We start from the raw sequence: 12,133 nt of genomic DNA on the forward strand, positions 1-12,133 counted from the left end.
ACGTCTATATGCGTCAATGGCAGTAAATGATGCCAATTGTAAGTAACAACCCAACTGTGACATTTAGATTCTCATTATTTTCTCTCTTTTTCAGTGGCCACACTCCGGTGACAGTGACAGGAACCAACCTGGACATCATCCAAACACCGCTAATCAGAGCCAAATACAACAATCACGAGACACTCAACGTAAGTCGACTCGGACCGCTCGTCTCTGGCGCCACGATGACGTAAACGGGTCAAAAGTAGGGCAGAGTGAGCGGATTGAAATTAATAGAGGCTGATGAAATTTGTCTCCACGCATCTGCAATGATATCCGTAGAGATTGTCCCTTATCGGAATCTTTGTAGCTTTTATTCAACCCGTACAAAGTTCTTTTTCGATTTGACTGAAGATGAGAGACTGAAAAGGGGATGATAGTATCTACACGACATAATGATTTGGCCTTACAGATTTTCCAAGGTTTCATTTTCAATTTCATCTCCATCAAACTCACACAGCCATGTCTTTGTGGCGTTAGTCTCCAACACACACACAACACAATCCAGTCAACTTTGAGCAAGGACACATGACAGGAATGTTTGGCAGACCTTTTCCAGATATGTCCAATGTGACGTTCAAGGACCCAATTAAAGCGACAGGCGCTGGTCGGCGTGGCTTCACGCTGAAGGTTATTGTTGGCGTCTCAACAATGTTTGCGCAAGGTCTTTTCTGGCACGGACAGTTCCATAGAGACATATCAGACAAAGCAGTCTTGTTTTTAAATAAGTTTTATAAATAGCAAAGGAAAAAGTCAAGGGCCAAAAAGAGAGACATGTCAAGTCATTTTGTCGTCTCCAGTTGTGCCAGGTTCTGAGCCCGACATCAATGCAGTGCCAGGCCCCGGAGCTTCCCATCAGTCTGGCCCAACAACAGGAGGCACCGGAGAGGCCCGATGAGTTCGGATTCAAACTGGACGACGTGCAGGCCGTCATGGCGCTCAACAACACCAACTTTATCTACTACCCCAATCCCGAGTTTGAGCCTCTCAGCCCGTCCGGTGTTCTGGAGCTTAAACCCGGATCGCCCATCATCCTCAAGGTACTGTTCATTCACACTCCACATTCTCTTTAAGGACCTTGAGAGGTTTTTTTTGCTTTCCTCCAGGGACGGAACTTCCTGCCTCCCACCAGCAGTGGAAACGGAAAGATGAACTACACGGTTCTCATCGGAGAAAAACCGTGCATGTTAACCGTATCCGACAGCCAGCTGCTTTGCGAGTCGCCCAACCTGACGGGACGCCATAAAGTTCTGGTGAGTGACAGCAGGGCAAATCCGTGTTGGGACAGACGAATGTTGCCTTCTGTTTATCCGCACGCAGTCCCAGACAGACTGATTGTCCGTGTGGTTCTCATTGCCGCCCACAAGACAAACAAATAGGCCGTCTGTGCCGATTTGGACCGCAGGAAACTCAATAAGGACTCCATTTATGGCTACTTTGCTCCAAATGTTTCCTGCTGTTTCCACCTGGGCATGATTGCTTTGAAACAATAAGAGAAGCTCAAGTTTGCACACATTCGATTTGAATCAATATGTCTGTCTTGGAACAAAATCATATGAAGTAGGAGACTTTTTTTGTCTAGACACAGAAAAGCCAAAGCTGCCCGTGATCTGTCCTCAGGCTCGGGTAGGTGGAATCGAGTTCTCGCCGGGCGTGGTCCACATCACGTCGGACAGCCCGCTAAGCAGCACGGCCATCATCGGCATCGCAGCGGCCGGGGCTTTGCTGCTCCTTGCCATCGTCATGGTGCTCATCGCCTACAAGCGCAAGTCTCGCGAAAGTGACCTGACCCTCAAGCGGCTGCAGATGCAGATGGACAACCTGGAGTCGCGGGTGGCGCTGGAATGCAAGGAGGGTACGAAACTCATACACGGGAGTCTTTTTCGAGGCTGTGTTTTGACCCACTTTATTTCTCTGTTAGCTTTCGCAGAGCTACAGACTGACATCCACGAATTGACGAGCGACTTAGATGGCGCGGGAATCCCTTTCCTGGACTACAGGACGTACACCATGAGAGTCCTGTTCCCAGGGATTGAGGAGCATCCTGTACTCCGAGACCTTGAGGTATGCCTTCCTGGTCCTTCGTGATTCTGCATCCTAACCATGTGGGATGCCTTGTTAAAAATCAAATTAAAAGTCAGTCAGTCAGGTAAGAAGTAAAAATAAAACATCTCCTAATTTATCCCCGACGGTGACATTGATTGACAGCCATAATTGAGCGAGTCATCTTGTTCCATTAAGGTGATGATTGACCCCCATTCCATTGGCCTCAAGGTTGGCCACTTTGTCCCTTGATGAGAATTTGCCAGTAATAAGCAATATTAATTAGGCTTTAATTGGTATAAATGTCAGACTGCGCGGAGAGACGATATGCGACGGCAGCCTAATGAAGGAAGCAGAAGGCTGCTCTTAGGTGTTTGACGCGTGCCAAATTGTTATTGATGTGTCGTCAGGGGTGACAGAAATAGTCCAAGTGATGGAAAGGATACAGTAATATTCCGGCTTGCGCGCTGATGAAAACACAAGGCAAGATGACAGCTGCAGGGACTGCAAAGAAATAGCACGTTAAAAGCCCAAACTCCGTAGATGCTCGTTAGGAAACAAACATGGAGGTCGGAAGCTCCAAACGCGGCGGTTGGTATAATCGGCTCGGAGTTGCGGCGGGCTCGGCTTTGAAACAGCGACGGCATCAAAGCTTCTAAGCGGGCTCTCGAGAGGCTCGCCGTTTTTGGTACGCTGACGAGACGAGTCACAATCTCGTTTGAGAATTTGGTCGTACTTCTTATACTTGGACTCTATTCTCATAAATACTGTAATTGCGATTTTTTTTTTTTAACGGTACAGGTTCCAGGCTACCGACAGGAGCAGGTGGAGAAGGGCCTGAAGCTGTTCGGCCAGCTGATCAACAACAAAGTCTACCTACTGTGCTTCATCCGCACATTGGAGGCGCAGCGTGGCTTCTCCATGCGAGACCGCGGCAACGTGGCCTCGCTCATCATGACGGTTTTACAAAGCAAGCTCGAATACGCCACCGACGTCCTGAAGCACCTTCTGTCCGACCTCATCGACCGTAACCTGGAGAGCAAGAACCATCCCAAGCTCTTGCTTCGCAGGTAGGACGAATTTGATCCATCAACGTCCGATAAAATAAGACTCAACAAATCCTTCTTCGGAATTTATTCCCTCACGCAGTTTGCATGACTTCTGTCACCATCTTTATTTCTGCCTCCCTCCTCTCGCTGCTTTCTTGATTGCTAAATCAATGCTAACAGCGTATCTCTGGCACAGCTTCTGAGCACGGCTACCCACTGATTCTTCGGCCAAGAAGTGCTGCATGTGTGCCTACCACACACACACTCACACACACACCACACACACATCATTCCATCTGTCCCATCTCAACCTGCGCTGAAGTACAAGCACCAGGCAAGCTAACTAACGAGAGCCTTCCACAACCATCTGTCGCAGTCTCTGCCGCAATCTCCTCTTCCTCCTCCTACTCTTCATCCCGCCGTGCAGACACACTGCTTGTACACACTCACACACACGGTAGATTACTTTTGGGTAGTATTTACTGTATGTTGTCAACCTAGCTGTATTTGTACTACCAGGCAGGTTTAAAAGCGACGTCGTGCCTTTCTCTCCTAAAATGGTTGCCATAATATGGATGACACGGTTTTGTCAAAATACCCAAAGGATCAACAATGATCTTGGTCAAAAGTTTTACAGCAACCCAAAGTATAAGATTAGCTTGAACTGGTACAAAGGTGAGGTTAAAACAAAACACTTCACTAGCATAACCAGGTAGTCTCAAGACTTAAACCCAATCAAATTAGTTCTGATTGAACTGTCTCGAAGAGTTTAAGCAAAGCTTCTGCATCAGAACTGATAACTGTTTGTTCAGTGCTTTCATTTGATCCTTGTCTGATTTCTGGGAAGAAAGAATCAAACGTTGCTCGGTGACCTTGACGCAGGATGAGATTTGATGGGGGGTGGGGCACAGCGGTGAGAAAGATAATCCACCCCAGGTGTTATGCCAGACCGGCCCACTGGCACGGCGGGCCTCGGCGTGAGGCCCCCTTCAAGTGGCTATCTGGGCGTCGAGAGGGCGGGCGGGCTGCAGATGGCCGCCCCCAACTTTCCGACAATAGCTAATCCTAAAATGTTGATGCCTTTAAATGTCTGTCCACCCCGCTGCTGGCCACGAAAAAAAAGGAGATCAGATCCTCGTTTGTGCCCTCACCAGCGCCGCTGATGTTTTTATGCATTCACAAGGATGCCACGTATTCATTTGCTTTCTATTGTGCACGGATAGAATGTCAGTCCAGTGAAGGAAAAAAAAAGAAAAAAAAAAGAGTTTGATAATGAGACCAGTGTTCCTACAGGGAGCACATCAATCTAGCGGGATCAAATCAAGCATTTTAATTGCTTTGCATCGCATTCAAATCCCAGACACAGGTTTTTTTTTTTTACATTTTGTGTCACCGCAATTATGTTTGTGTACCCAACAGGCATCATAACGATGTTGACACAGAATACTGATAAGGGGATAACGTCGTGTTTATTATGTGTCGGGTCTCTTCGCAGGACCGAGTCTGTGGCGGAGAAAATGCTGACCAACTGGTTCACCTTTCTCCTTTACAAGTTTCTCAAGGTAACCAACTTTTAAAGTTTGTCTCCGGTGGTGAAATGAGTCCGACTTTTCCGTTTCTAATCCTTCCTACAGGAGTGTGCGGGCGAGCCGCTCTTCTCGCTCTTCTGCGCCATCAAGCAACAAATGGAGAAAGGTCCCATTGACTCCATCACAGGAGAGGCGCGTTACTCTCTAAGCGAGGACAAGCTCATCAGACAACAGATCGACTACAAGACGCTGGTGAGAAAGAGGAAAGCATCACCAAGGCCTTAAAGTATTATCAAGCACATTCTGGTTGTCTTTGGGTCCTAAGGTGGTGAATTGCATCCACCCGGAGAATGAGAAGAGCCCGGAGATTCAGGTGAAGGCACTCAACTGTGACACCATCAGCCAGGTGAAGGAGAAGATCCTGGATGCCATTTACAAGAACGTGCCGCACTCGCATCGCCTCAAAGCCTCCGACATGGACCTCGGTATGACCATCTCCTTTGACTCTTGGACCTAATAGATTCCTTTTCGGTTTCTAATTCTTAACTCTCCTTCGATTCACACTGTCTTTCGTGATTTTCGTAATGTTCACTGCCAACAGGTAGCATTTTCCTACGAGTATATTTATAACCGACCCGAATCTCGTAAGAGCCCAGTTCATCCCGTTGGGAATAAGGACTACGCTTAAGTGCGACGATTGCTTTAGTGTCTTCTTTTTCCGGGACACTCCAGGATCAAATTGTTTTTCCCTTTGGGTCGCCTGTTATTGATGGAGCTCTGGGAGAAGCTTGTCTGAGGAAGAAGTACTCTACGGCTTTACATTTTTAGATCCATAAATGTCCATCGGCTGGTGTATGAGACCCAACCATGGTTGACTCGCATAATCGACATATTGCAGTATGCACAATCTAATTGCAAGGCCTGATAAGGATAATAGGCTCGAGGAGGAGTCTCTCCTGAGACACATTTGTCCTGAGTGTAGTTATCCGAAGGCCTTGTGGTTTATTTTATTCTCACTCTGTTGCAGTATCCAACAGGGCCAAGAACAAAGAATCTGCTTTGTTGTGTGTGTGTCCTCACATGTCTCGTTGACTTTAGGGAATGTGTGTAAACTACAGAATAAGACACTTTCCCAGAAGTCTTTCTGATTGTGCACGAGTCCGTAATAGAACATTTACACTACTGAGTCCATACGTGAATTGGCATAATCCCATTTACGAGTTTATAGTTTGATCTATTCCTCGTCCTTCCCGCGTTTGGTACACTGGGACTTGTTGACAGGTGCTCATTTCCATCTTGATAGGAAGATTTTCTGTGTAGCTTCACAATGGAATAATAATATCAACAGGACATTCCAGTGATTCCGCTCAATCCTCATGTGGTCGCTGTTTTGTTTCTTTCCCTTGCCATGATTGGACTGGGGGATGATGAGTTTATCTTACGCACCTGTTGATTGCGCGAATCCTTTCACAGAATGGCGTCAAGGCCGAGGCCAGCGTGTGATTCTGCAGGACGAGGACGTCACCACCAAGATCGAAGGAGACTGGAAGAGACTCAACATGCTGGCCCACTATCAGGTAACCCTCATTGTGGTTCCATTCAGCATACCCATAATAGGAGCATGTCTAAGGGTTGCAAAGACGCGGGAATACAAAAGACGTCCCCCCTCGCCCACCCCCCCTGCCTTCACTTGATATCAACATTGTAGATTGAGTGAAATAATGATAGCATCTTAATAATCGTGCATGCACAAAAAAGGCCCCGGGTACTTATTCCCTGTCCCATCCAAGCAAACAATGATAGAGATCACTTCAATTAACCCTGCAGCGTGGCTACTCCCATTATTCACAATACTCTCACACTGTGTGTACGTGTGGCCCAGTTGTGTTAATTGAAACCAGTTTGGATGAGCTGGGAAGTGACAAATCCATTCACACACACACACGTTCTTCGCACCTACACACAACTCATTCCTGAGAGGAGCCCATTATTATTCAATTGAGACGTCACACAGGCCCACACCAAACCGTCAATCATCGGTGTGGGTGTCAGGTATAATCACATCTTCCGATAATCATTCACTGTTTATAAATTGGTTCTAGTTCTGTAAAGTTCAGATTCTAATGTTGTCGGTTGAATGTGCGACAGGTGCCTGACAACGCCGTGATGGCCTTGGTTCCCAAACAAGTAACGGCGTACAATTCGGTGAACAACTCCACTGTGTCTCGAACGTCTGCCAGCAAATATGGTGAGTACATTCTTTTGACAGTCTTGTCCCGATTGGTGGATGCGGAATCGGCATCTAGCACTCTCCCCAGGTGGGGGTCATATTAATCTATATTCAGTAGGCTTTGGATAACCTTCTGTAATCAGATGTTTCTACCTGGAGTGACTGCTGAGGATCGTTGCAAGCATTATGCAGTGTTTATTTGTTCTCCGGTCAGCTGCTGATCAAAGCGAGCAAGCACATCAGACATGGTGCAATATTAGCCTGTGAAGTCTCACCTTTTGCCATCGCTCAATCCAATTAGCAGAAGCTAGCAAGGATACGGCGACTCTCTTTCTTCAAACGCCAGTGCCATCCAATTACCATGGAGAGTGTAGCTGAAAAGATAAAACGCCTTAAGAATAACACTGGAATCGGAATTAGTTTTAAAAACCTGACCCGTTGAATACTCAGACTTTCTGCAGGCAGCTCCTCACTCTTTGCCTCTAAGGAGCGATTGATTGCTGCCAAAAAGCTGCTGATCAATTTCCACTCACACTGTGTCAACATTCAGTGAGCCATGCGTTTTGGAAATGTCATGGCCCCGCTCCATCCGCCGGGTGGGCACGTCGTATTTTAGCTCTTCGATTTTATGTCAGCCAGTGTCTCGTCACCCCCCCAAAGACAAAGGTTTAACCACTTCTCAGGATCTTGAAAATACACTATTTGGTCCTATTTTTGATTTCATTCTCCACCCCGTGCAGAGAACATGATCAAGTACACTGGAAGTCCCGACAGCCTGCGTTCCCGGACGCCCATGATCACGCCAGACCTGGAGAGCGGCGTCAAGGTGTGGCACCTGGTCAAGAACCACGAGCACGGTGACCAGAAGGAAGGTGACCGTGGCAGCAAGATGGTCTCCGAGATCTACCTGACCAGACTTCTGGCTACCAAGGTGAGGCTAACACTCAGCCTGACCTCCATCCAGCATTCCCATGACTCAGGAAAAGTCTCTCCCTCGTTTGCATATTCATTTGCAGGCATCATCTCTTTGGAAAGGATTATTCAAATGTATTCCACCCACCCCCTTGAGGCGACGAGATGAGAGAGAAAGTAGATAGTTTGGTAGTTTTGTTTGTTTTTCTCCTCTCTGGAATTGGGCGTTGACATCTTATCAGAAGGGCTCGAGATATTAGGTTGTTTGAGGTTTTTCCGCACAAAAAAAAGACATTGTGAGTTATTTAGAGTGGGGCAAAGCACCAGAAACAATACAGCAAGGTCTTGGAAGGGGAAGGTGGAGAAATTATTGACCTGGATTTGAGCTAGTGTTGTAGTCAAGACCACACCAACAGAGACCAAGACTATCGAGACTTCGAGTTCATATCGAAGAAGCGTTTCTCACTGATCAGAAAAGTACTGGTCTGGTCTCGACTGGTCTTGATCTAAAATCCATCCGAGACACAGTAAAAAAGCGAGCTGAAACTAAGACCCTGGTGTCGAGATCAGTCTCGAGACCAAGACCAATCTCCAGAACTCCAACACCAATTTTGAGTTGCTTTGAACTCGTGTGGGACAGCTCAATTTTTTTAAGTTAAAAACACAAAGAAAACACAAAAGACACACGAGAGACATCGAGCAAGACGTCTTTTATATCATCTCTACTCATTTTCGACATGATCGGCACTTGGTGTTTGCGCTGTTATGGCGAGCTGGTGTTTTGCCGCCGCCGGGGGAAGAAGAGCAGCCGGCGGTGATGTCTGCCGACGTACACTCTTGAGATGGAAGACGTGAAATGTCATTGCCTCGGTACTACACGCTCGCTATACGTCACATCTCCTTGTCAGATAATAGTCTGGCAAAAAGGGCCCATGGGCTTGAACCAGTGAGATATGATTCTATCTACATGGCGGGGGGAAAAAAGAATGCTGTCAGGAATGAGGGCCGCATTAGAATTGCAGTTATGATTGTCTGGCTAACGGAATTGTCTTCTTCCTCTGATTCGCTCAGACACTCTAGCCCAAATTGGATTTTTATTTGCCTGCACCTCATTCCAAATAGGAAACCTCTGTCCTTTTCATTGCATCCCATCAGCTCATTCCTCCTCATTCTACAAGAGGATTAGATTCCGGCGTCGTCTTTGCGCCGCTTTTTCTTCTTCCTGTCAACTCGCCAACATTAAATCAAACGAGAGTCAACGATGCAGTGTGTGCGGGAGCTAATCCGGCAACACAGAGCCGTTTAGGTGATGCCGCTTCTGTTAGCGAGACGCTATGGAAAGTCCATTGACACGTCATTCACAACATTACAACTTGTATGCCTTTCATGTTTTTGCCAAGTCCAAACTCTCATTCTTTCCTTTCCAGGGCACGTTACAGAAGTTTGTGGATGATCTTTTCGAGACCATCTTCAGCACAGCGCACCGAGGAAGCGCCCTGCCGCTCGCCATCAAGTACATGTTTGACTTCCTGGACGAGCAGGCCGATAAACACAACATCCACGACCCGCATGTGCGACACACGTGGAAGAGCAACTGGTGAGCTGACAACGGTTGTCGTTTGATCCCGAAGTGATATTTTTGGCCGGTGTGCTACAAGCTTCACCGCAGGCCTAATAACCATCCGCCATCTTAGAGGCGCGCTGCCAACAATCTCTACTGGCAGACATTTTTTGGGGCCAGAACTCCCACTGGAAATCTCCACGGTCACAAATGCGCGATTAATAGTAATATGTGCTGATGAACTCGAGGGTGGCGAGGGGTTAAGTGAGCTGTGAAGGAGGGGCGATGAAATAATGAAAAAAGGCAAGTGGACTCTGTGGGAGTTCAACGCACGCTAATATCTTATTAGCCTTCTGACCCTTTGCCAAAGATCCCAGCATGCTTCATTCACATGAATGTGTATCAAGGGACAAATAAAGAGGTGGACACGGAGGGAAAACCATCATTGTAGAGGCACTATTTAGATTTCCACAGACATTAAATGTCTTACTCAACATCATGTCATCGGTCGACGGTAGCGATTTGGACGCTAGCAAGTTGTGGTAGCGCTTGTAGCGACAAACATGAAGTTGGAGGAGCTGCCACTTTGTTTCAACTAAATCCAAGATGGTTTAAAAAATAGAATGTTGAACATTCACCCTTCATCCTTGCTTTCCCAGCTGCTTGGGAACTATCTAGCTAAGCTAACCCTCCGCTGCATTAGCTACTAGCTTCAACTGGCTTACAAGTTAAACACTGTCTCTTTTAATATCTTCACCTGACATGTTGAATAAGTTTCATATCTGAAAAGTATTAATAAAAGAGGGCAAGGGTAGCTAGCTAAACACGTGAATGCTAACAACCAAGATACTAAAACCATCATCAGTGTTTGTTTAAATTAATGTGGAACAAAATAATAAAAACGACACACAAAGCCCACACTATATAACACATTCGAAAATAGTGCCATGATCATTTTGCACAGTAGTTTATATTGCAATTTAGATACTATAAACTCCTGGAAATATTTTGGAGACTAACGTGACCAACAAAACACAATGTCATACTGCATCATCAATTTTGTCACACAGATATTTTGTCAACCATAAATATTACATAATCTTTTAAGCCAAGGCTCCAAAATAAGCAACAACATAACAGCTCTAATGTCACATTGTATTTGTTTGACAAGACTGACGTTTATATGACGCGACAGATCCCGGCGGTTGGGATTTAAACAAAACGCACGGATGACTGCCATGTAACATCTCCAGAATTGACCCAGCAGGAAATAACTGCAGACAATTCTGTGATTCTCCACACTGTTGATGATGCGTGGGTGTTATTACGGCGTTTCTTTTGAACACGCAGAATCATTTGAAAGAACTCAAAGAACGGGGCAGCTGGGGCGGCTTAGCGGCAGCCTAAATATCCCTCTGATCCCCCTCCTCACCTAATCCCTCTAGATTCTTTGCTTCGATTAATGTTCAAGTCATAATGTAGACTTTTACTTCCTGTGGTCCAAATCCTCTTGTGCTAGATTGTCCATCTTAATAGCTTTGTGGGCGTCCATGGAGCGGTGCTTTTTGATCACCCCTCCCTGTCCCACTCCCCATGATTGCATTTCCTCAAACAGCCTCCATGTCTCAGTTTTTGCCGCTTTGGCCAAAAGTGCAGACGATCGTGAAAATACAGTGATCCAAGTAGCTCGCAGTTTTTAATACAGCTCGAGCCCAGCAGCATTCGCATCCAGATGAGCCAACGGTGATTCATTTTGTGAGAAACAAGCCTCGCGAGTAAACGGCCGTTTTACAGTATGTCTTTATTATTCCGGACAGGCACAAAATAGGAGACAAACAAGCCAATATGGGCTCTGTGATTATGCAGTCTCCAGTGAGGACCCCCATGGTCAACGCCTGTTACTGAATATAGAATGAAGCATGGCAACTGTATTATGTCACACTTACTTACTATTACCGTAATTCGTTTGTTATGGTGTAATGCTGCCTCATGTGGCCGCACTTATCGCAAATGCCAAAAACTACCACTGCATCCTATATATCGTTTTCTAACTAACATTTAATTAAAAACTACAAATCATACTTATTGTTATGCTATGTTGTCTTACTGTAAACAAAACCCGTTAAAATCTTTATCGTAAGACATTTTGTATTGAAACAATGAATCATAAGACATTGTTGACAAAGTCGATTAATCGATGATGTCATCGACCGGTTTCACGTAACGATATTTCACCGGACAGTTATCAGGCACTTTGAATCAAACTTTACTCAAATTCAATTCGACACCTGCTACAAAGTCGATTTTTGAGAAAATTATATATATATTTTTAAATGCGCCTTATAGTCCAAAATATACGGTACTCGCTGTAGACTGAACGATACCTCTTTCATTCAGTGCGTTATTTTATTTCTATTCTTTGCCCCGGCAGCCTACCTCTGCGTTTCTGGGTGAACGTGATCAAGAATCCTCAGTTCGTGTTCGACATCCACAAGAGCAGCATCACCGACGCTTGCCTGTCTGTGGTGGCGCAGACCTTCATGGACTCCTGCTCCACCTCGGAGCACCGCCTTGGGAAGGACTCGCCGTCCAACAAGCTGCTCTATGCCAAGGACATCCCCAGCTACAAAAGCTGGGTGGAGAGGTGAGGTCAGGCCCGACGCTGCCGGGCTTTGATTCCGTCAGTCCAACATGATGAGAAATCGTCATCTACGAACCGTGAAACGCATTTGGAATGATTAGTTGGAATGGATGCGAGCACCTTGCAGTA

At 46.1% G+C, this 12,133-nt stretch overlaps 1 protein-coding gene across 1 annotated transcript in view; it reads left to right on the plus strand.

Moving 5' to 3' along the window:
- The window catches only part of plxna4 (plexin A4), a 106,974-nt gene that overhangs the window by 90,140 nt on the left and 4,701 nt on the right, over positions 1–12,133 (plus strand). Inside the window, exons 17-30 of the mRNA XM_037243853.1 lie at positions 95–188; positions 840–1,079; positions 1,146–1,292; positions 1,660–1,894; positions 1,961–2,103; positions 2,884–3,152; positions 4,627–4,693; positions 4,766–4,912; positions 4,986–5,145; positions 6,134–6,237; positions 6,809–6,908; positions 7,631–7,821; positions 9,230–9,399; positions 11,795–12,007. Coding sequence (XP_037099748.1) covers positions 95–188; positions 840–1,079; positions 1,146–1,292; positions 1,660–1,894; positions 1,961–2,103; positions 2,884–3,152; positions 4,627–4,693; positions 4,766–4,912; positions 4,986–5,145; positions 6,134–6,237; positions 6,809–6,908; positions 7,631–7,821; positions 9,230–9,399; positions 11,795–12,007 — 2,280 coding nt within the window. The remainder of the gene's footprint in view (positions 1–94; positions 189–839; positions 1,080–1,145; positions 1,293–1,659; positions 1,895–1,960; positions 2,104–2,883; positions 3,153–4,626; positions 4,694–4,765; positions 4,913–4,985; positions 5,146–6,133; positions 6,238–6,808; positions 6,909–7,630; positions 7,822–9,229; positions 9,400–11,794; positions 12,008–12,133) is intronic.

The sequence above is a fragment of the Syngnathus acus genome, chromosome 23, assembly GCF_901709675.1.
Source record: "Syngnathus acus chromosome 23, fSynAcu1.2, whole genome shotgun sequence".
NCBI lineage: Eukaryota > Metazoa > Chordata > Actinopteri > Syngnathiformes > Syngnathidae > Syngnathus > Syngnathus acus.